The sequence below is a fragment of the Antedon mediterranea genome, chromosome 7 (assembly GCF_964355755.1).
Source record: "Antedon mediterranea chromosome 7, ecAntMedi1.1, whole genome shotgun sequence".
In the NCBI taxonomy this organism is placed as follows: Eukaryota; Metazoa; Echinodermata; class Crinoidea; order Comatulida; family Antedonidae; genus Antedon; species Antedon mediterranea.
In genome coordinates, this window is record NC_092676.1 from 14,601,423 (window position 1) to 14,627,761 (window position 26,339).

General features: G+C 34.0%; 1 protein-coding gene and 1 long non-coding RNA gene across 2 annotated transcripts in view; one reads left to right on the forward strand and one right to left on the reverse strand.

Moving 5' to 3' along the window:
* The first annotated feature begins 1,244 nt into the window (after positions 1-1,244).
* On the forward strand, positions 1,245-5,877 carry LOC140054736 (uncharacterized). The gene is made up of 2 exons (XR_011846566.1): positions 1,245-1,355; positions 1,396-5,877. It is a non-coding gene; the product is annotated as an uncharacterized lncRNA (long non-coding RNA).
* A 5,777-nt stretch (positions 5,878-11,654) lies between these two features.
* The window catches only part of LOC140053864 (translocation protein SEC63 homolog), a 51,219-nt gene continuing 36,534 nt past the window's right edge, over positions 11,655-26,339 (reverse strand). Inside the window, exons 15-21 of the mRNA XM_072098592.1 lie at positions 24,405-24,482; positions 22,752-22,910; positions 18,790-18,866; positions 16,344-16,485; positions 14,721-14,825; positions 12,952-13,053; positions 11,655-12,299 (exon numbers count right to left, since the gene is read on the reverse strand). Coding sequence (XP_071954693.1) covers positions 12,180-12,299; positions 12,952-13,053; positions 14,721-14,825; positions 16,344-16,485; positions 18,790-18,866; positions 22,752-22,910; positions 24,405-24,482 — 783 coding nt within the window. The 3' untranslated portion in view covers positions 11,655-12,179. The remainder of the gene's footprint in view (positions 12,300-12,951; positions 13,054-14,720; positions 14,826-16,343; positions 16,486-18,789; positions 18,867-22,751; positions 22,911-24,404; positions 24,483-26,339) is intronic.

Genomic DNA, 26,339 nt, shown 5'->3' on the forward strand with positions numbered 1-26,339 from the left:
CTATTTTTATTTTAGATGGTGTAAAATATAAAAACCTAAAAAATTTTTTTACAATAATATAAGCTTCAGATTTTCAATTTTAGCGCAAATTTATGGACAAAGCTTTTGCAATCTTTGAATTCACCACATTGAAGATATTCAAACTGAACTGCTCAATCGCAGTTCATTTCATATATAATGTTCAGTGGCAACTGGCCTTAATATTTTTATTTATCAAATACAGTTTGTGTATGGAGAGTATGCAAATTATTGCCAAAATGTAGACTTGCCATTGTACTTAACCATTTTGAGGCTTTTATATAAAATTTAACAGGGTTTTTATAATCATTTTTTATCATGTCTTTCTTATTTTTACTTAAACCCATGTTACATCAATTAAAATTGTTTTCAGCTAGCATACATTAAATTCTTAACACTATATAGAATACAAATAATGAATGTATATGAGTGTAATGGTACAAATAATTTCATGAGGTGAAAATTAAACACATTTTCATCTTTTACCGAATGAAATCATCAGCCTCTGTGTGGCTGCTCATTACAGGTTGATCAGACATCAGGCTCTGTGTGGCTGCTCATTACAGGTTGATCAGACATCATCAGCCTCTGTGTGGCTGCTCATTACAGGTTGATCAGACATCATCAGCCTCTGTGTGATTGCTCATTACAGGTTGATCAGACATCATCAGCCTCTGTGTGGCTGCTCATTACAGGTTGATCAGACATCATCAGCCTCTGTGTGGCTGCTCATTACAGGTTGATCAGACATCATCAGCCTCTGTGTGGCTGCTCATTACAGGTTGATCAGACATCATCAGCCTCTGTGTGGCTGCTCATTACAGGTTGATCAGACATCATCAGCCTCTGTGTGGCTGCTCATTACAGGTTGATCAGACATCATCAGCCTCTGTGTGGCTGCTCATTACAGGTTGATCAGACATCAGGCTCTGTGTGGCTGCTCATTACAGGTTGATCAGACATCATCAGCCTCTGTGTGGCTGCTCATTACAGGTTGATCAGACATCATCAGCCTCTGTGTGATTGCTCATTACAGGTTGATCAGACATCATCAGCCTCTGTGTGGCTGCTCATTACAGGTTGATCAGACATCATCAGCCTCTGTGTGGCTGCTCACTGCAGGTTGATCAGACATCATCAGCCTCTGTGTGGCTGCTCATTACAGGTTGATCAGACATCATCAGCCTCTGTGTGGCTGCTCATTACAGGTTGATCAGACATCATCAGCCTCTGTGTGGCTGCTCATTACAGGTTGATCAGACATCATCAGCCTCTGTGTGGCTGCTCATTACAGGTTGATCAGACATCATCAGCCTCTGTGTGGCTGCTCATTACAGGTTGATCAGACATCAGGCTCTGTGTGGCTGCTCATTACAGGTTGATCAGACATCATCAGCCTCTGTGTGGCTGCTCACTGCAGGTTGATCAAACATCATCAGCCTCTGTGTGGCTGCTCATTACAGGTTGATCAGACATCAGCCTCTGTGTGGCTGCTCATTACAGGTTGATCAGACATCATCAGCCTCTGTGTGGCTGCTCACTGTGTATACAGTGTAATAGAACATTTATTATATGACCCACAATTCTCTAATAAAATGATCTACTAGGGTTTTATAATACTGTGTATTCAAAGCATGCAATCACTAGTAGTTGTTGCAGTTGACAACACATTATTTACATTTTACTTGTTATCTGTAAACACTAATACTAACTTTGTTGGGTATGAAGTATGAATTGTCATATCACAGACTTAGAACATAGGCTTAGTATGAGGCTCAATTTTTGTTATTTCATATTTCTTACCGGCCTAAAATAAGAGCAAGCTTTTTTGTGTGTAGCATAAAATAAATAGATGGAATAAGTAACAATAAATACATGTTAAAAACTACTTGCTGTCCATAAACATTGGGGAGATTTGTTTCAGAATGGTAGATGAAGAACAAACATCCAAATATAGTCCTAATAATAAATTGAATGGTGTACAGTATGCTGGACAATATACATCCGCAAATAAATGTTTTGTATAAATTACCTTTCCATTCCATCTTCTGTCTCTAAACAACAAATGCTAATTAGCATGTACAGGTAGCAAAACTTCAGATCTTCCCAATATTATGTGATTGCTATAGGCTTACATTACACTGTCATAAAACTGAATTGCCTGATTTTAATTTGTAAATTGTTGACTTGATGATATTATTCTTAGTTCTAGATGAAGTCAGTTAATCATGTTAATTGTCATTGACTTTAATCGCTTACTTCAGATTATATACAACGCATTGAGAACCTGCTTTATAATGCGCTATTTGAAAATTATTATTATTATTATTATTTGCTTTTTTGCGAGACTGAAATGTTATTTGGTTTAAAAACTACTGTAGTTTTTACCATACCAGTAATTCTTTTATTAAATCAAGAAGTGGATTTTTGTACATTTTACATTATTTGGCATTTTTTAAACAGATATAAAGTAGGTTTCATTCCATTTTGGAATCGTTTCAGCTTTATGTATTATCTTATATTCATGTCAATAGGCTTACTGTAGTGTATCATAGAATAAGGTTTTCAATGTGTGGGTAAAAGTGTTTAATTTAAGTGTAAATAGATATACTGTACATACAAGGTATATGGTCAACTACATTTTCTATGTTTTTTATGTTATTTGTTTGTATCTTGTATTGATATTACTCTAAATTACATTTATATCAATAGAGTATAACAGCCTTCTTTGGGACACATCTACTAAGGGGATGGGAACGGTTGATTCAACATCTATTCCATCACAAAAAAACTAAACAATTACACTAATTCCTCCATGGTTCAATAGAACATAAACCTAATCAGATGAATTTTGTGAACTTTGACTCTAATAATCCATGCGCTGGGAGGGTCCATGCGCTGGGAGGGTCCATGCGCTGAGAGGGTCCATGCGCTGAGAGGGTCCATGCGCTGAGAGGGTCCATGCGCTGGGAGGCTCCCCCTGAAAACTAAAAAAGAGATGTTAACATCAAATACAGTATCCTCATTCCCGAGATGGGGTTTTAACTGATTTTTAAAAACGATTTAATTTCAGATTTGTTACAAATTTTGGTAATACAAGCCATAAGTACAGTTTTTCTTGAACAAATCATTCATTCTTGGTATGAATGTATAAGAGTATTGTCTGCTCTACAATTTTATATAAAATATGTGGTAATTAAATAATTAATGACATTATAAAAAGTCACATCTTTTTTGAAAATGGAAAAATTCTGGTATCTACAAACATATCTTTTAAATATGCCAACATTATTGTTTAAAAATAGGCTAAAATGATGCATATATGATAGGTATATAAATTCTGATTCATATAACCATTTTTAGGTAGATGTATATAGCTATAAAATATGTACACAACTTAACAAAACAATCAGTTTTATTATTTTCTGTACATTTTTGGGGTCAAATCTTTACAAATAGATAGTAGTATGTAGGGTAATGTCTGTTTTACATTTTGATGTTATATTTAGTGTAATTGGATAATTAATGACATCACATTAGGTCAAAAGGTCACATTTAAAAAAGAAGGTACTGTATCTACAAACACGTAAATGTATAATTAAAATATTATTATTAAAATTAATCTTCATCTTAATCACTATCTTCACTCTGAGAAAGTTCACTTTCCTCAGAATTACTCTCCTCATCATCTTCCTGAAATTTTGGATCATCCAGTTTGTCAAGAATATCAACTAGGTTTTGTGGGAAAATTTCGTCGTTAGATGTCCATTGTGACTCTGATCCATTTTCTGTTGCAGTCCACCTTTGATTAATTGTTGGTAATGGAATTTTAGTTTTTGCTATGTTAGCGCGTTTCCATATTGCCACTTGATAGTTGGCTCTCTTTATGTGTTTCTTTGAACAGTTTTTACATGGGGGCAATGTTGAAATATAAAAATTTGTTGATGGATTTTACAAACCTCCATCCAATCCACATTTCTCTTTTAAACGAGAATACCTCATTTCATTTACAATCCTCAATCCTGGTTTCCCATATATAGCACAGGTAAAATGTTCAAGTTCTTTATCAACACCCCAGGCTTGGCAATGCCCTCAGTAGGTATTTTTTGAATGAGATTTATGGGTTTTATTTACCAATTTCTTTAAAGGCACTTGTAAATGTAGACCCAATAATGCTGAACAGTACTGCTTTGTGTACTCGTCTGCAATCTTTAAAATACATCTTCTTATGTTGCCTGTTCCAGTCCCAAATATAATTTGTATTCCAGATAACTGAATGGCATGATGCAGCAAAATAAAGAAAATTTCTCCGCCAGGAATCCTAATTCTAGCATATTTAAAGCCACTCTCTCTTCCATAAAAGCAATATAGTATCACTCCCGAGTCTGTCTCTTCTTGACTGGATTGAAGGTTGATCATCTCTGTTGTTGATATGGTACTACCGTCTGATATTATCTGATGTGCTTTTCCATCACAAATAAGAATCACTATTCTATCTACAAGCTTTGTTGCAAATGAGTTGCTACTCCGTGTGGAATGCAATACCTGAATAAGTTGTTGTTTATTTTCGTCGTTTGTAAGAAATGCTTTCCAATCATTTTGTTTCTTTATTTTTTCTCAACTGATAATTAATGTCTATGTACAACCTCTTCTCTTACATTCAGCTGCCTTAACAGAATCATTGTTGTACATACAGTATATGTACTGAATGTCACCACATGCTTTTTAAGCATAAGTTTGAACAGTTTATCTACTATTGGGCCAAAGTTTCCTTCATATAAAAGTGCATTACCATCTTCAATTAGTATGATTTTATCGTCTGGTGGTAACACAACATCCTCAACATCTTTCGTTAGGTAATGGTAACCTTTTGCTTTGTTTGTCTTGGCAAGAAAACGATCTGCTGTCCCGATACTATAGGGTATAGGTTTTCTTTGAGCAGAATAGAATTTAGAATATTAGTTATCCGTACTTATCCGTTTAAGAGAGTGTATCTCGTTTTTTCGTGCCCAAAATTCTTACATTTCCATTAATGTAATTATTTAGATGATCTAAAATTGCTGTCTTGATGTTACATTTTTATGTCATGTTAAAAATTTGATTCAAAGATGGGTCTTGTAATTTCATCTATGCTGAACTACACAATATAACCCGATGACAAGTTCAAATCTAGTTCTGTATTATTCTTTCTTTCTGTCCCTTTTTTGGTCGGTCACGTATCTTTAAACGTGCAACCATAATATTTCATAACTTTGTCCACATAATAGACATTTACGTGAAGTTGTGCACCTCCTATTTTTTTTAATGTTTTAATTCAGAATTGCACAACATAACTTGCGCATAATTTCATGAATTTGAATGACTGATCACAGAACAGTCATTTTCAAGGTTTAACTTTCTGTGGATTAAAAATAGCGTGTTTTACACAAAGGTACGCGCACACGCATTAAAAAAATCTCAAAATGCGCAAAACTAATTTTGTACATGATTCATGCCATTTTGCGCATATAAAAAATTCCCACGAATGCTCAATTTTTGACGTGTACGGTAAGATAAGGTAAAAATCATGTTTTTTCACTTGAATTATATTTTTGAAAAAATAGGATTTTTGTCTCTTTCATCATAGCTCATCACATTCACTAGAGCACATCTCGCTTATACGTAGGCCTACCTCAATTTCCCCCAGATTTTAATATTTGTTTTCTCAATCAATTATCTTTTGCATGAGTTACACACATTTTAATTTTGATGACATCATGTCAACAAATTTGCATTACGTGGGTCACTTATTTTCATCTTTACAATAAATTTCAATCTGTTATAGCTCTTCAGAATAAAATGTGATACTCATGATTAAAATGTGGTCTGGAAGCTGTTGAATTGTATATGATTTTTTTGTGCGGATAGCACGTAAGTAATGCAAAAAGTTGATTTTTACAGCCATTATTTGTTTTCATACCCTACGTGATGCTTTCATTTCCATGAACTCTAAAATCTAATACTCAAATAACGACACACATGCACCGTTTGAATCTCTTACAACTCCTCTCAATGAGTTCTATATATCAATTTATGTACACGACGTACAAAATGGTATGACGCCATCATGTGGCCTACTGAATTACGATTTTTTCCTCTTGTCATGTCATGTCATAATCACATTCAAGAGAGCGCATCTGGTGGCGGTAATTATCGTTGTTGGTTTCGATTGAATAAAATAAACAATAAATAATTATAATACAAAAATATCGGATGTTGTGATGTCATATAACCAATTGAAGTTAAAAAGTAGTTTTTTCATGTCTTTCGTAAAAGAATACAAATTTCACCGCGCTTTCAATCGTTTGTACTAGGCCTACCTAACTTACTAAAACGGGAATATTGTATGATTACACCAATTATTAATACTACTAGCAGTAGTAGTAGTTTCTGCCTTGTTATATACTAATTCGCATGTGATGAGTAGGCCTACTGTAAATATAATAAAGCGCACTCTTCCTTAATAAAAGTAGGCCTACTCCGACAAAAAATTTGTCAAGAATAAAAATCGGAACTATTTACTACGGAAGCTTAAATTGACATTCCGAGTTACTGAGATAATTATCTTGGAAACACGGAATAAAGCAATCGATATGATGGAATTCCAAGATAAATTAACTCAGAAAGACGGAATTCTCAGATAGTTTATCTCGGAAAGACGGAATTCTCAGATAGTTTATCTCGGAAAGACGGAATTCTAAGATAGTTTATCTCGGAAAGACGGAATTCTAAGATAGTTTATCTCGGAAAGACGGAATTCTTAGATAGTTTATCTCGGAAAGACGGAATTCTTAGATAGTTTATCTCGGAAAGACGGAATTCTCAGATAGTTTATCTCGGAAAGACGGAACTCTCAGATAGTTTATTTTGGAAAGACGGAATTCTCAGATAGTTTATTTTGGAAAGACGGAATTCTCAGATAGGTTATCTGGAGAAGACGGAATTCCAAGATAACGTATCTCTGAAAGATGGAATTCCAAGATAACGTATCTCGGAAAGATGGAATTCTATGATAAATTTTCTCGAAATTCCAAGAACCGGCGTGAAGTTGGTTACTTATTCCTTATTCGATATTCAATGTTTTGTGTGAAGTTGGTTACTTATTCAACATTCACATGTATGGGGCGCAAAATGTGTAATAACTTAATTAAATGATTTTATCCTTACGGCTTGGACTAACTAGGGCTATGATTTATAGGGCTATAATTGCGTTATAAACGGCATGGACCGGGATGATGATACATGGGTTGAGGCGAGTAGGGTCCAGTCATTTCATAAAAATACCACTTGCCCCGGTCCATGCCGTCTAGCTGCCATTTTACGCCATTTTAAAACGTTACTACAATTTAACGTTCCTCTCCTGGTACAGTCGACACGGCTAAAGGGAATATGCAATAAACTATTACGTGTACGACCAGGGACATTTAAACTAAATAGCGAAATATTTAGAATTTAAAATATTATATAAAAAAACCATATCAGATATCTTTCGACGATTGCTGACAGAATCAAAGGCAAAATTAACACAGTTATAATACAGGAACAGGAACTTTCGTTGAACAGCGTCGATTCGACAGGCCTGACATGGAGAAATTGAATTGAAAATTACGGAACGAAATTCAAGGTGAGGACGTATAATAGATTTGTTTTAAGATCAAAGTGCCCTGCCGTTTTTCTTAAACCTTATATTTCTCCATATCAAGCCCATCATTCTATGAGCTTTTGCCAACACATGATTAATATGTGAACAACAATTTAATTTACCATCAATAAAAATACCTCAATCTTTCTGTACATAAATAATCATAAAAATAAATAATACATAATCTCAAGAAAATGCCCATTCAAATTATAATTTAATAGCACAGGCCTGTTCTTAAGTGTTATAGATAAATATTAATTTTACATTTATTAGCATTCAGTTTTAGCCCCCACTTCTCCATCCATTCCACGAGACCATCCATATCCTCCTAAAGAAAAAAAGCATCCTGTGGAGTGGAAATCAATTTCAGATCGTCGGCAAACAAAAGAGACTAGGAATGATTACATTTTAAAGGAAGGTTGTTGATAAATAAATTAAATAAAAGAGAGCCAATCAGATGTTTCTCCCCCAATGACAAAACGATGTTGTCTATTAATTAAATAGCTTCTTTAAACCAACTTAAAAGTGAACCGGATAAACAAAATTTTGAAAGTTTAAATTATTATAACTAATACTAATTAAGAAGCTTATTACCATGTTTGTTATGAAATTGTACAGTAAACCTTAAACATCATACTACTCAGTATGTGATTTTAATTAAAACTAAAAATTAATAATTTAACAATTCTAAAGAATTTAGGTTTGTTTTGGTCAGATGTTTCAGTATTTCCTCCATTACAATAAGCTGTTTGATGCAACATACTTAGTTAAATTGAATCTTTTTAATACAAAGAAACAAAAATATGTAAATTAGTTGCATAGTAATCTTCATTCACAAACCTATATTTAGGATACTAGTTGTAATTAAAATCAGTCCCAACCATGATGGGATTGAGGTGGTGCAGGAGACTCTTCACTTAACCGACCCTACCAATGAAATCGGCTCGACCTATGTGTATATTTCAGATTCAAATAGGCATATCTTTTTAAGGTTTTATACAATTGACTCCAAGCTGGAACTTTGATACAGTTTTTACAAAAACTTATAGGCCCATATTTTCAAAATATCTTTACTCAATCGGGGGCTAAGGCTGAGAATTGCCTCCTAGTCGCCACCTCTTTCACTGAAAACAATCATCCACCAGAGCCGATGTACTTGAAATTGAATACACATACAATTAATCGTAATTGGTTTGTCCATCCACTTTTCACGTTTGGGGTGTATGTCACAAGTGATTTAATTTTTGTTCCATTGTACCGTATGAGGGGGGTCATTCATGCGTAGCGGCCTCTTATTGGATGATGGGTTGGTATATAAAGTGTGTGCGGGAACGGCTCGAGGTTGAAACAAGGAGTTGGGAGTAAGCCGAGTGTTGCATTTCTTGATTGGGTGTGGCAAACTACTATTGTTTTGATAAGTTGCTAAGCGGAGAAAATAAAGAAAACCACAAAGTAAGAGATATAGATATTTGATGCACACTTCAGCGATATTGTAGTCGTGTAATAAATAACTCCTTAATTTCTAATCTGAGGTCTCTTTTTACGACTGTTAATTGAGTGGTAGGCTACATTGAAGAACGGATTGACTAATTGAATTTATAACTAAAGGACTCTGGCAACCAGAACACTTGTGAGTACAGAATAGTAACGATATTGGAATTGAACGAGACGGAAAGGAAAAACTTACTACTAGTACGACACACCATTGAATTGGAGACATTAAAGAAAGACGTTAAAGAAAAGAAGGACGGTTACAGAAATAATGCGTGGAATGTTATATACAACGGTTACTGGTGTGTGAAATAGCCACCTGATTGGAACTTACATGGCATTATCAACGTGTAAACTTATTGTAATTATATATATATATGGAATAGATAGATGCATTATGAAATAACATATATTATATGTGTGGAAAAGAATAGAATAGTATATGAATTTAAGAAATATTGTGAAACAACTTATTGTAATTATATATATGGAATAGATAGATGAATTATGAAATAACAAATATTATTATGTGTGGAAAAGAATAGAATAATGTACGAACTTAAGAAATAGTGTGAAACAAAGTTTTGTTATTATAAATATGGAATAGATACTGAATTATGAATTAACGAGTATTATATAATTATGTGAAAAAGAAACGAACATAAATAAGACAAATTGATAAAATTAGTGGCTAAAATATATTAGAAGATTTATAATCGAAGGATATAAGACGAGATAGAGAAAGTGTTGTATTAATTGGTTCATAGGGAATGGGGATAGTAGTGTAAGAGGGTAATTCGAGATTTATATGATGAAATTAATTGAATAATATTGTAAAGTGTAATGATGATGCAAGTATACGTATAGCGGAATTAGGGTAGAGTGTATTTGGAATAGAAGTAATTATTTATTTATTGTTGTATTCATTTATTTGTTTATTGTATTTAATTGGGTTTTGAGTATTAGGAAAGGGGTAAAGGCCATCTCTAGAGATAATTGAGGGAGTAAAGGGAACTTGTAAGATATTTATTTATGTGTTTATTGTTAACGGGTATTTATTTATTAGATGTTATTGAATGGTTAAATGTGAAACTTCATATGAATGCTCGTTTGAGCCTGAGGTATAAATGTTTAAAAGAAAAGGAAAAAAAATAATTAAAATAACGATAGAAGCTCTTGAAGTAATTTGTAATTGTGTACCTCTTTGTTATGCACATTTTTTTATTGGTCATCAGTGACTCTGCGAATTTGCATAAGTGCAGTTTTTCAGTGATCCTTAAAGAAAGTTTGACCATAGAATCTCGCAAAATTACGCTGGTCATAAAAAGGGAATGTCATAATATTATGTTCTGATTTCCTGTGGCTAGATAAAGGATGCTTTAGACCAGGTCTGCTAAATTTATAAGCCAATCATATGGTATAATTTTGGTGGGAAACTTTGGAGGGAAAAATCCTCCTCTGAAGCCCTTAATTTGCATGTTCAGTATAAGTAGTAAAATGTTATAGATATTAGAAAGAAGAGAAAATGAGATCATAGTAGAAAGACGTATAGAGTATAGAGAAGAAAGGTCTAGACTGGTAGAAAGTTGTATTGTATTAATACTACAAGGGCGATATATAAATGTGGTATTTTTAATATTCTACATTAGCTGGCATTTTCTATATTGACTGAATGATGATTGAAGTTATTGAGTTTCTTTATTCTCAAACAAAATTTAGATTCAAATACTATTTCAAATTTAATTGTTAAAATATGTGTAAAAAGGTTTAATTGTAATGCAACTTAATATTGTAAATCAATAATGCTGAGGGATTGGCTAATATGAAATATAAACGCCGTGGCTAAAGATACGGTACCGTATCTTAACTTCCGTTTGCTAAAGGTACGGTAAAATTGCATTATGTCATAATCAGCCAATGGAGTGTTGGTACGTGTGTAACGTCATCGTATAAGGACTTTGGATTTTTTTTCATATCACGGCAAAATATAAATTGTCCGGTACTTATTATTTTCCTGTATCATATTGATATTTCTCAAGAACTTGCCAACTTTTTGAGACATTTTCAAATTTATGCCAAACAAGAAATGTTTGAAGAACCAATTTCTGAAGTCAAATTTTCTGGACTTTAAAAGTTCATACGCAAGTTGGGTTAGTAAAGTAGAGACAGCAGCTGCAGTCAGGCAAATATAGGGACTTTAGATTTCAGATATATAAACGGTTAGATTAAATGGACATTTACGTTGACGTGCCAGTGAACGTATGACGTAATGTAATCTCTATGCTATTTCACAGCGCATTGGCAGTACACAGGTTTAGGCCAGGCTAAGTAAGTAGCTTAGGCCTAGCCTAGATTCTTAATTTTCTAAACAAAGGCTGGCGTCCTATTGACCCAGGCAATAACCTAATTAAAAGCTTTATTTAAAATAAAATTTAAAAAATCAATAAATCACAGTTTGCAAATATAAATTGACTGAAATTCACTTTACTCTATTCTCAGAAAATGTTCGCTTGATTTTGGTAAACTTTTGCAGTGTTATGACGTCCACTCGTACTCATTTCTTGGAGAAAACAATTTTATTTTTTTTAACATGAAAATAATATGCTAGTGTAATATAAACTAATCATTTTAATTAAAAGGATAAGATGTACAGTAGTAACAACAGTATTAAAGTCATAATACATTTTTTTAGTCAACTGTCAAAAGTTAATGGTATCCTTGTGGATTTTAGACAGGGACTATGAATTTAAATAGGTTCAGTATTTAGGCAAGTTCAACTTGTTGGAAATCATGTTTGAAAAAATTATGTTTTTTCATTATCTAAATATATGCAATTCATCAAAAGGTCCAATGTATGACCGTTGTTGCTCCATGGACTGACAAGCGACCAACAGGCTTTAGTAACTTTAGTAATAAGCACGTTTTCAATTCCAATTTTGAAAATAGGTGCCCCTTTAGTACTACTGTAAGGGTATTGAGATATTTATCTTTAATCGTCATCACTCTCATCTTGTGTTGTATAATCTGAACCATCACTGTCATTTTCTTCCTTATCATCTTCATCGTCTGATGACTCACGTTTCACCTCCTTGTGTTCTTTTACAAAAAGCTGTGGGTGAAATATTGTAGTCGTATTTAACTGAAAAATATATATACCGTAGTTTTCACAATGTACTTTGCCTTTTAGACATTTTCATGTTCATTAGGAATAAAATAATTTAATATCTTTTAATCCTGATTAGCACTAGGCAATTCACCCGACTGTTTTTGCATGAAACCAAATTTTGTGAGTTGTAGTTATAGAATTAGTATTTATGTAAAACTTGTTATGTTTTTATCAGCTGAAATGCCTATGGCTATGCTGTTCAAACAATCATGCTGCCTATAATATAGCATGTGCATGTTGTACGCTGTGTTGTGCAATAGCCAAACTGTGACTAGTTATCTTCTTTCCTTCCACAATTTTTGTTGCAGACTGTAAGTTAAGATGTGTGGGAAACTTTTATTTTATAAAATTATTGTGTACTGTAGAATGATTTTATGACATTTTTAGATTGATAAAAAATGAAACTTGATGAATTTATGTTTCATATTGTATCAAAGGTAAACTTGATATAAATGTTACGTGCATGATTGCTACAAATGTGAAAAATACCCGAAATCAATTTCTAATCAATTTAGCACACATTTCAGGAAATTATCCGAGTTATACCTCGCTTCTACATTCTACACCCGATTTTCTTCCAAATTGTAATACATACCTTCATGGGAATATACTGATTGAGGTCTAGATAAGAATCTGATATGACGCAAATGTGATAGTTGAAAACACCTTTCTTTCTAGCATTGAATTGTAGTAAAACCTGGCGGAATAAAAAATAGAATTTTTGACCACAATTTTGAATAAGAATGTTTAAAAATATAAAAAATGTCCCTAAAGATTCAGAATAATGCATTTGATTTTGTCAAAAGTCAATTTCTCTCTTAATTTGGAATTTTGGATAAGAATGTACAGGGATGTAGTTACAGAAATCCCAGGGTGGCTTTTTTTAGGGTGGGCAGCCCAAAAAAAAATTAGTATTGGCAGCATTCGGGAAGATTTATTATTTATTATTTATTTTATTTTATGTCTTTAGGCACTGTGGCCAAGGATTACCAATAGTGAATTAATCACTGTCCTATCAGATAGGTGGTAATCCCCCTGATACAGAGGCTATTGTGTGAACCAGTTCACCGGGGTAACCCCCTACTCTTTTTCGAATAATGAACTGGGTTCTTTTAAGTACACACAGGTTATAACTGTGTACACTGGACCTACGGTTTATAGTCCTTATCCGAGAAGACTTGTTCCACCACCAGAACTAGGAGCGAGTCGGCCTCGAACCCTTGCCGATGTTGTTGTTGGCTCTTTAGGTACGATAAACGGCGCCCCTGCCTTAACCGCTCGGCCATATGACTCCTATTAGGAGATAGAGGAAATCCAACTCCACCCCAAATAATTTATGGTGGTCGGATTAGTATGTTAATTAAAGCCCCAATCTCTACACATTTCTATGTTTTGTAAATATAATGTAATATATTACTTTAAAACATTAAACCAGATCATTCCTTTTCTTAAATGTACGTTTTATGGTTAATTACAAAACAAAACTAAGCCTAGCCAGGTTAGGGCTAAAGACTGTACACGAGAGGATTTTCACTGCAAGCTACTAGGTAGTGTATTGTTTCTCTCTTTTTATCATAATTTACCGCTGAAAGGATCAATATAATTAGTACAGTATTAGCTTACTTAGCTTACTACTGAAACTTTTATCTTAAATAAAGGTGAGCATCTAGTGGGTATTAAATTTCATTGAAATAGCCGAAAATTAGTTCACACTTTAATCGCCCACTCCTACCAGGATCGAACAAGCACATCGTGATGGTAGACCACTGGGGCTTTCATGGTATTGTTCTCGAATGGATAGCGACTCTTTAACATTCTCGGCGTAATACGGCGGAACAGCACTAGTCCTCAGTTGTACGCACGCGCACCATCTAGATCAAATTGGTACGCCCTCATTTTCAGTATTTTTGTTCACGAGGCGGGATATATATATATATGTATATTAATCCAAGGGCAAATTACTGAACAAATGACAATATATATATATATATATATATATTTTCTTTTATTCCTGTCCACCCAGGCAGCACTTATACTATGACGTTATCCAAATTCCTTCACTTGCACTGATGAAGGGCTAGTCTTGCCCGAAAGCTCTGCTAACTTTTCAGGCTGTTTTACTTCTCGTTTTGATTTAGCTTTTCGCTTTTATTTTGTATCTCCATTGAGATCCAGCCAATGATACCCACAGCATTGTCACTTTTTCAGTAATTTGACTTTGGATTTATATATATTTCCAGAGAAATCTTATGTAGGGGAATTTTACATTAGGTGGAGTATGCAATTTCGGAGTGCATTTCTACTTGGACAATAAAGTTTTCTGACGGAAACATAATATAACAAAAAAAATACAAAAATACTAACCTCTTTCTGTTTTCCAGGCTTTAAGTCATAAACCATATTTGGCAAAGTGATTAAGGTCTTTGATTTTCTATCAGCAATGTAGACCCACCACCATTCATTTTTTTCCTAAAAATATAATGAAGAAAACTTTTACTTTTATGCTCCAGTATTATGTAAAAACCCCAATAAATTTTACCTGGGTTTCTCGCCAATATGGCAATAAATGGCAAAGGAATATAATAACAATTAGAAATATTTCTTGACTTTTAATGTAACAGTTTAAATTATTGTTCTGGCCTATTGTTCAGAACAAAAATATTTTATAAACTAAACTATAGTACTGTACATAGTCCAGGGTAGGGGCGTTACTTCCAAAGGTCGTAGTTACCAACATACCCCAACATTCATTTAAACAAATGTTCCAGCCGCCGACAAACGTACTCACTATCTAACAATTCTTCATCTATAGGCCTAACACACCTTTCGGCAAAAATGTTTCAATAATAATTGACGTTATTATACCCAGCTTATTTTGAAAGCCAAACCGAATACTGTACATTGTTTTTTTAACAGGTCTTACAGACTACTATTTGCAGGATACAGTACCTATCTGCATACTCAGACTCTCTTTTCCCAGACGTGCTTAAGGGTTTGAGCATGACTCGTCTCAGTTTACAAATTCCCACTTGTCAGCCTTAGTACTATAGGTTCCGCTACAGTTTCCTAATGCTTCCGTCCCATTGAATATAACTGCCTAAAGGCGCAGCGCTATAAAACCACTAACACTACAGTAACATAGAACTTTCCATTATTATTAAGATTTGTTTTTAGGAATTAATTAATGGATTCTATCCCAAAGTTTTTTAGGATTATAGTCCAGTAAAGATAAGAAAAAAATAGGATGCATTATTGTCCACACAATAGAAGAAGCCAGTCTAAATTTGCCCCATTTCACCTTATTTAGTCAATTCACAAAATTGTAAAGAAAGATGAAGATGTTAAATGGAAAGATACTGTACTGTAAATGTGTACTGCATGATAAATGTGAACTGACGGAAGAGGAGGCATTCCATAGTATATCACCGGGCAATTTAGACTTCTTGAATAAAACACTGAAAGATGAGGGCATATCAATTTCATCTCTTGTGCGTGTGTGTACAACTGAGGGACTAGTCCTGTTTTGAACCTGGAACCTTCTGCTTGATATGCCGATGTTCTAACCACTAGACCCTGGGGCTTTCATGGTATTGTTCAAATACGATTCGATAGCGACTCTTGGCATGGTACGGCGGAAAACAACTAGTTCCTCAATTGTACACACGCGCACCAGGGATCAAATTGATACACCCTCATCTTTTTCAGTATTTTTAATCACGAAACAGGATTTCCGAAGAGATACTTATATATATATATATAAACACAACAGGCACAGAACATGAATTCTGAACATGAATTCTAAACTGAATCAATGACCTAGGCTCCTAGTAGATATCACTCCCCATCATCCCTGGAATATGAATCTAAACATTTGAAATATCTTTAAAATAAGAAAAAAAAAATTTACAAAAACTCTTGATTTCTTTAAATTAAGGGTTGGATACATTAAAATGAGTATGTAAATTAACAGAAATAAAAAAAAATTACATCTGGAAAGTATGGACAGTGAACCAAGTATGACTCTCTTGATTGACTTTCTAGAACTTTTTCTTTTCTTTTGGTATCTTTTTGATAATTATTCCAGTCTTCATCCTCAACTTCATCAGATGTAATGTTTGTATCTTCATCTCTGAAAATAAAATTTGTAAATATTTATGATCATGGATCATGATAAATATGTATGTTTTGAACAATTAATTGTTGGTCCTAGGAACAAAATACAAAAAAGTAAAAAAAGAACTGGACATTGTCAAAACTCATGATACGATTGATTATACAGTTTTATGCAAAAAAAATGAGAGTAAATGAGGCATACAAGACACACACACAAATATTGTTCAGTGATAAGTGTGTATGAAGTGAAAATCTATAGTAATAAATTTCTTAGTCAGGTCGTCAAGCTCGCGTGAAGTCTTTAGGTGTTTCAATATATTCTCAGTGGTTAGACAGACTCGTTCTAATGTTTAAATGAAAAGCGCCCTCAAAACACTTTTGTCCACAATTCACAAGTGTGATTTATCCATGGTTTGACCAAAAGCATTGGCACAGTAAAACCATCACATATATGTTAAGCTCAGGTACAGGCATTAATTTAAAATATAATATCTGGTTAATTGTACATAAATCAAATATTTGTAATAGAAATCAAGACGAAAAAACATGAATTTCCCTTAAAATGGTCAACAAATACAAAATTTGGCAAAATTCGGCTATAAAAACCAGGAAGACATTTTTTCAATAGTTAGGTAGTTTAACCTAATGTAATAATAATAATAATAGTCTGTTCTTATATAGCGCATATAAGCAAGCTCTCAATGCACTATACATCAAAAATAAAAACAGGAAATGTTAAATTAATGAAAAGCTTGTTGGAAAAGGAATGTCTTAAGTTAAGTCTTGTGCATTGCAGTTAAGGGAAGTGCATTGTCTGATTGTGATTGGTAGGGAGTTCTACAAAGTTGATAATAACATGTCTGGTGACTCCCTAGAAGGTGAAAAAAGATGGTGGATATACGGTGGATAATTGTTGCTATAGCATGAAAATAAAACTCTGAAGTTGAATAAAAATACTAGAAACATAAAAAAAAAAAGTTATATAAACTATATTTAGTCATCTGATATAATTTTTTACACATAGTTTTTTCATAGTTTTAAAAAAATGCCTCTTTATTTACAACATTTGTGTACAAAAGAATAGAGATTTATTAGATTTATTTTAAGAACCTATAAAATGAGGACCTTTTGCATATGGCCCTGCCTTCAAACAATTATATGACAAACACATTAATATCCAAGATAGGAGGCAGTCAATAAGAGTAAGAACACTAAGATGCAGTCAGAAAAAAATCTGTGATATCTCTCAGGAGCCTAATAAAATAACACCTATACAAACACAAAATAAATGTAGGTTGATTAAAGCACTTTACATTATGCTTAAAATTAATGGGTCTAAAACAACTGCCATTGAACAACTACAAAACTAAAATTTCAAGCCCATCCTTTTTTTAAATAAAAAATGTTTTATCATATCGTGAATTTGAATACTACAGTATGATGCTTGTTTGATATTAAATAAAGGAAAACACGCCATAGAAATCATCAAAATCATTTGACTAACAAATAATATTATCAAGGCCATATAGATGGCTGCAGTCGCGTGCTCATTAGTGTTTACCGACCGACCGACCAACCTACCAACTGACCGAAATTACTGAACATGTTTAAAAATGTTGAAATGTTTAAAAACATTTATATTTTTTTAATTTACACGTGCGTAGCCTGTCACTTTTGACGTGCTCGTATAAGGTAATTTCGAGTTGAAAAGTAAGTCAAGAAAACAGAAATCGGGCAAAAAGAGTGCGAGATAATATTTAACGCGCAGTGCGCGCGCAAAATTCTGCGCACTCATGGCAATTTTGTAAACGCTTAAAATTGCCTGAAACGTACTCTTATTTCATCGAAAATAAATTTTGAAAATTGTAAGCGCGCGTACGCATGCGTTACATGCGCTACGCACGTAATTGTATTGCCATATGATGATTTATGCCCTGAAATTTATGAGTACCAAATTTTATTTAATTGTGATTCATGGTTGTGAAGATATGATTACAAACGTGATTTCGTTAAATCGTGCGTAGACCGCGTAATTTTTTATTGCGCACCGTAAAAACATAACCACATCGATTCCTGGCCATAAGGAATATACTGTGAAAAATTTACTTAGCTAGATTAAACTGATATCAAGATAAGGTCAGAAAGCGATAAAATGCATAGTGATACCGGACCGACAGACAGACCGACAGACATAGTGAACTATGGAGTCGCGTCCACGCGACTAAAGATGTGAGTGATAGAAGTGATGGATAGTTAATTATAGGTTCTTAAAAATAGATATGAAAACACAGACATACTAAACATTACACATATGACATACCCAGATATCTTTGATTTATCATCACAATCATCATCGTCTTCTTCGGATCCGCATTCAGAGTTCTCTTTTTCTTCTTCCTGTAAAAATATTTTTAAATGTAACAAAATGTACAGAATCAGATTTTGTAACTAGGACAAATTTTTCCAGAAATAGTAATATACACTATATAAAGCTCTTCTTGTATTTTCCCCAAAAACATGAAAAATTAAGATTAATAAAAAAAGAAAAATGTTAATAGGTCATTTCGAAGTTTTAATCAAGTTAATTACTATGGAAAAAAAAAATGTTTCCAAAAAGACAAAATAAATGGTTGAATTCAATCAAAAACCCATTAGGCTAGGCAATCTAGCATCCGAAGTGGGATAAAATACCAGTTCTATCGCCCAGTGCCATCCCACTCGGAGAGGGAAAAACCCTTTGTTTATACCCAGCATCAGCCGTGGCTTCTTTGATTATTTATGGTGAGTATGTGATCTTATTTAACATAAATGTGTTGTTAAGTTGTTGAGTTAACTCTTTTATATACCCAATTTTGTAACTTTGTTTCATAACATTTACTATGAGTTGTAACTAATTGTTGAGTTGTTTTATATAATGTGTAGGGTGGTGATGAGTGCAATATGCATTCCTGCATAGACAATGCATGTTTTGTTATGCAGGAGATCTGAATGATCAGATAAGTCTTATAAGTATCTGGGGGTGACAAACGATAACAAACTTTCGTGGGGTATTTTTATTGATCATTTGGTTAAAAAACTTAACGTAAGGATGTTCTGTTTCAGGAAACTGAATTCATTTGATGTACGAAAAGAAATATTGTTATCTTACTATAATTCCATTATTCTCGGTTTACATAGCTATTGTTTGGTTTGCTGGGGTGGAAACATCTCACAAGGTGGTAGGGACAGACTACAAAGGTTGGTTAGCTGGGGTGGAAACATGTCACAAGGTGATAGGGACAGACTACAAAGGTTGGTTTGCTGGGGTGGAAACATCTCACAAGGTGATAGGGACAGACTACAAAGGTTGGTTTGCTGGGGTGGAAACATCTCACAAGGTGGTAGGGACAGACTACAAAGGTTGGTTTGCTGGGGTGGAAACATCTCACAAGGTGATAGGGACAGACTACAAAGGTTGATAGCTGGGGTGGAAACATCTCACAAGGTGGTAGGGACAGACTACAAAGGTTGGTTTGCTGGGGTGGAAACATCTCACAAGGTGGTAGGGACAGACTACAAAGGTTGGTTTGCTGGGGTGGAAACATCTCACAAGGTGGTAGGGACAGACTACAAAGGTTGGTTTGCTGGGGTGGAAACATCTCACAAGGTGATAGGGACAGACTACAAAGGTTGGTTAGCTGGGGTGGAAACATCTCACAAGGTGATAGGGACAGACTACAAAGGTTTGTTAGCTGGGGTGGAAACATCTCACAAGGTGATAGGGACAGACTACAAAGGTTGGTTAGCTGGGTGGAAACATGTCACAAGGTGATAGGAACAGACTACAAAGGTTGGTTAGCTGGGGTGGAAACATGTCACAAGGTGATAGGGACAGACTACAAAGGTTGGTTAGCTGGGGTGGAAACATGTCACAAGGTGATAGGGACAGACTACAAAGGTTGGTTAGCTGGGGTGGAAACATCTCACAAGGTGATAGGGACAGACTACAAAGGTTGGTTAGCTGGGGTGGAAACATCTCACAAGGTGATAGGGACAGACTACAAAGGTTGGTTAGCTGGGGTGGAAACATCTCACAAGGTGATAGGGACAGACTACAAAGGTTGGTTAGCTGGGGTGGAAACATGTCACAAGGTGATAGGGACAGACTACAAAGGTTGGTTAGCTGGGGTGGAAACATGTCACAAGGTGATAGGGACAGACTACAAAGGTTGGTTAGCTGGGGTAGAAACATGTCACAAGGTGATAGGGACAGACTACAAAGGTTGGTTAGCTGGGGTGGAAACATGTCACAAGGTGATAGGGACAGACTACAAAGGTTGGTTAGCTGGGGTGGAAACATGTCACAAGGTGATAGGGACAGACTACAAAGGTTGGTTAGCTGGGGTGGAAACATCTCACAAGGTGATAGGGACAGACTACAAAGGTTGGTTAGCTGGGGTGGAAACATCTCACAAGGTGATAGGGACAGACTACAAAGGTTGGTTAGCTGGGGTGGAAACATCTCACAAGGTGGTAGGGACAGACTACAAAGGTTTGTCAATAGGTTTGAGAGGATTATCGGTACTGCAGTCGGTACACTCGGTCTACCAAGAGCGATTAGCTGGTAAATTTGATGACGTAATGTCTGACGAAAGTCACCCGTTGCATTCGACTATTAGCAGTTGCATAGTACAACGCAGCGGTAGACTGAGGGTACCGGCGGCTAACACGAATCGATATCCCAACTCTTTCATTCCAAGAGGTATTGGCCTTTTCAATAGAAGATATGTTCGTTAGTCATATTATTATTTTGTCTGTATTTAAGTCTGTTGTTATATTTGATGAGAGAGAAAGCTATGAACACTGTAATTTCCAAATTTATGGATGAATAAAGCGATGTCTATGTCTATGTCTACGATAAGAGCCGTCGATTTGAACTCAGCCGTAACGTTCCATACTCAGAAAAGGGAAAAAAACCTTTTGATAATATACGGTGAGTGAGTAGTTAATGTCATCTCGTTCTATTTAACATCCATTTTATGACAAGTTGTTTATATTTCCAATTTTGTCTTTCATAACGTTTACTACAAGTTTTAAGTAATTGTTGAGTTGTTTATTGAGAGTATTACGCTATTGGTTTCCCAGCTGATGAGTGCAATATGCACGCCTGCATAGAAAATGCATGTTTTGTTATGCAGGAGATCCGATCAATAGCCACCTCCCTAACTGAGGATCGAAACAGACATATATCATCAACTACAAAACAAAATAATTGGCTTAAAAATGCTTGAAATTAATGTACCCTAAGGCATGTGTGTTTGGACTATATAACAAATTTTCTATTAGAATGAATGTAATTATGTATATTTCAAAAAAATTTGATACCAAATTTAAGTTTCTACAACCAGTATACTTACAGAGATATGAAGATGCCTTGGTATGTGGGTCAAAGGTCAGAAATAGCATTTATGATCATTTTTTACTAAAATGACTGAATATAAATGCATGCCTTCTGAACAATTTGAAACCAAACTTGTTGCGACCAGTGGTTACCGAGATACAAGTACCTATTTATATTTGTTTATATAATTTTGACCCCGACCCTTTGACCTTTTGTAACATTTTTTAAAACGTATATTTCGAACAATTTAAGACCAAATTCAAGTGTCCGACCAGTAGTTACAGAGATACATACATGCCCTGGGTTGTGGGTCAAAGGTAATTTTTGACTAAAATACTTTTTAGACTGAATATAAATGTATACCTTCTGTGACCAGTGGTTGTCGAGATTTAAGGACCTATTGGTGTTTGGTCTTATAACCTTTCACCCTGACCTTTTGCCACATTTTCAAAATGTGTAACCAAGCCAAAAATTATTGTTTGACCACCCTAAACCAAATTCTCTGGACCTCAAAGTGCAAAGTTGATCTAGCTACTGGCCTCATGGATATTTTATACTTTGGAATGGGATCTAAATTACAATTTAGTGGCAGAAAAAACATTTAGTATGAAATTAATGGTGTTGCCAGGGCCACTAGGGCAACACCCCTGCAAACCAACTTTTTTTTATAATATATATATATAGCGAATTCAATATGAAATATATATGATTGATATAATGAATTCGCAAAATGCTGCCTTGATGATGTCATAGTTGAGTGATCTAACTTAAAAGCTTTCATTGTCAAGTTTTTTTTATGATAAAGATATTGTAAACATTTGAAATCATTGAGATTTAATTTTTTTAAATAATTGGTACATTTATTACTAGAAATCTTTGCTTTCTAAATAGATTTTACATACCTTAGAAGACACTGGAGACACTATGCCATTTTGCTTCTCTTTACTTAATGAAGATTTTTTGACTTTCTGCTTTTTCTTAGCATTTCCTCCTCCACTTTTTTTCTTATGCACTTTCTTCTTCTGCTTTTCCCAAACTTTAGGTTTAACTTTTGCTTCAAGCTATATAAATAAATCAGTAGGTTCATTTAAGATTCTGGTTACCATATATGTTCTATCTGAGAATACACATTTTTGCAACCAATATATTGATCAATTTGTCCCAATCACAAACCTGTATTATAAGACACACATACATACATATATACATCGCAACGTTTTGTAGCATATATTCCATTGTGATGTCATCGCACTGTCAACAAATAGGTGCATCATCATAAAAAACCAACAGTACCCTGAAGTTTGTTGGTTAGATATTGATATTTTATAGTGAAAAGAATTTATAAGGCAAAAACACAGAGCCAATATTATGACTACTATTGATGCCAACCCACCTGCCAAGTGCCTATATAACCATTTTAAATGGAGTATTGTACAAAATGTATTAAAAACAAGAAACCAAAATTAGTATTTTAATTGTTTGTAGTTGCCTAGTTATACAACTGTATTATTATCACCAAAGTTAAACAATGAAACTTGTTTTTTTTCCATATTAGAAATTATAGTGAGGCAACTGACTATGGAGTGTGGTTGTATTTTGCTACTAGAAGTGCATTGTAAAATTGTTTCAATTAAATATGTAAGAAAAATAAACTACGCACAATATTTAATCATTATAGTATTATAGCATTATAGTATAAGTATATATATATATATGGAATCAAATTATACTATTAATATTATTGTGAATTTTTGACATTTTTGTTGATTAGTATATTAAATAATATTGGATATTGTAGACTTTCTCCAGACACCATTTCATTTTCATTGATTGTTAACAACAAAAAGGTTATTCCAGATGGCTTCATTGGTAAACTTATAACTATGTTATAGAATAACATCAATATAAATAAATAAATTAAACTAATCTATGCATCTATATCAAGTCAGTCAATACAAGAAACAAGCAAAAATGTTTAGAAAAATTCTATATCAAGATTGTTTTATTGTGTTTTCTTTTATTTAACATCTAATAAAGAACTACAAAGTACATTATTGCCTATTTATTAGCATTTAAACAAAAACAACTAATATAATATATTATTTATACTAAACATTTCACATGGTTTATTAATATAAATATTATTAATTTAATCAGAAAATACTGCCGATATGCTTATATTTAAATATGTGATGTAACTGCTAAGTAGCTTTCGTCTGTTCAATGGTAAAAAATTGTTTATTAAAAGAACAGTAGGTTGACGCAATTTAATTTTATAAGAAGTGATTTAACTTGAACTGAAGCGATTTAACTTGAACTGACGCGATTTGACGCTCTACAATGTGACAAAGTATAATCAATACCTTACACGTCCGGACTTTCAGCCTATGACTTCAACAAGATGTTTTTGGATCTGCTGCCTAGCGATGATGTTGAATCGAGGTAAAGTGCGTATTACCCTACGATATTTTGGTCCAACTTTTCATTTTTAAATAAAGAACACATTATAAATACAGGCTCCTGAAATTGAAAGATAAAAAGGGAGGAAAACTTACATTTCCAGATCTCTCCTCAATTTCTTCTACATTAGCTTCTTGATTTTCAACTTCAACATTACCCTCTTCAACATGGGCCTAGAAAAGAACAGAATATATTGAATAACGTTAAACACAGGGAAACGTAACCAACGGAAATAACATGGAGTTTTCAGAGGATTTCAGGACACCATTTTAATTTAAAAATTGTAATTCCGGAACGTAGCGTCGTATGAGGAAAAAATGACTAAAATGTTCCTTAAAGATTGGCCTACATTACTGAATGATGGTTTAGATTGCATAAACAGAAAAAAGAAGACACAATTTTAGCATAGGCACACTGTCCACAACATTTCATCGCGGTGCCTATGCTTATACACTGTGTTTTATTTATCTTCAACATTACCCTCTTCAGACCAAAAAAAGACATTTCTGCCATTTCGTAAGGTAATCCACAGATTAAAATACAAAAACATCTATCTATCTATATTATAATAGCACTAAGCCAAAATTTGTTCCTCTATTTCCTCCAAAACCGCAAGTCCTATACTAGTGCCAATTCCGGCTAGGGCACCTTTTTACTTGTTTACTTGTAATCCCTCAGTCATATGAATAGAGGGAAATTGAGGCAAAGCATATTGCTTATAAGCCCCTCGCAGGTCATATTATACAAACAGTGTGAACTTTAATGGAAGCCTCATTTAGTCTAAACAAGTTTAAACAAATTTAAAGAACTAGCTGAAACAACATAGTCAGAAAGACCATTCCACAAAAGTACAACTCTAAACGAAAAAGAATTTCTTCTCAAGTTTAACTTTGCTTGATGGAACTTTAATTATTTATACCTATGTCCACGGGTCCTTAAATCGACATCTATTTAAAAAAAAAATCACTTGAGACAGACTCCATACCATTTATAATTTAAAAAACTTGAATCATGTCTATGGCGTCTATAAATTAAAGTTGGTAAATCTAATACCCTCAAACGATTCTCATTTGATAATTTACGTAACCTGGTCAGCAACCTGTATAACTAAAATTCCAACTAGGGTAAAAAATTACTTCCAGGTCCTTTTCACATTTTTCCTCAGATAATAAATAACCAGACATTTCATAAAGAAATCGTTGGGGATTTTTTCCGTAATGAATAACTTTACATTTTTGTTCATTAAATGGTAATTGCCAAATTTTGAACCATTAACTATCCTGTAAATCTTTGTATCGTCTGCAAACAAACGAATAGACGAATTTATCCAATCAGGCAAGTCGTTTATAAAAATAGAAAATAGACTAGGACCGATCACAGTTCCCTTTTTATTCCCCTTTATCCACTAGTCTATATTAGAACGTCAAATTTCTGTGAAAAATGTGTTTTTTAGACAAGTTTCTTTGCAACTACCGAACACTGAACAATCGAACACTGCATTCGGTAGTTCTCAGCCATTTTCATTCATCACAATTAGGTCACTCAGGTAATTAGCAATACGAGACAGCAGCACATGTGATCAGCGCAGCTGCTGCAGTTATAGAGTAAAGCAGCAGTGCTCCTCTAGGAAGTTTGGACGATGGTTCTCAGATTGATACTGACTCGGGTAAAAAGGTTTTAGGACATTCTGGCTTGGATTTTTTCGGTCGGTTACCATTATTGGAATGCTTGATATTCGTAAAACTAAACCTACTCTGTTTCAGAGTGTCTTAGATCATCAATAACCTTTAAAGTATAGTGTTTATTGATTGGTAGGGCCCTTATAGGGCGGAGGTTGGGAGGCAGAGTTCATTTCAGGGAGGTGCTTATTCGAGGGATACATTTAATTTTGTTTTCCTTACAATCATTATAAGATCATGCTCGTCCATTGGACAGGTACCTGCTAGTATTAATGGATAACTTTAAATTCCTTAATTCAATTCTTCTCAGAGACCACAGCAAAAGCAATAGGTTTCTGATGTCAAGATTTT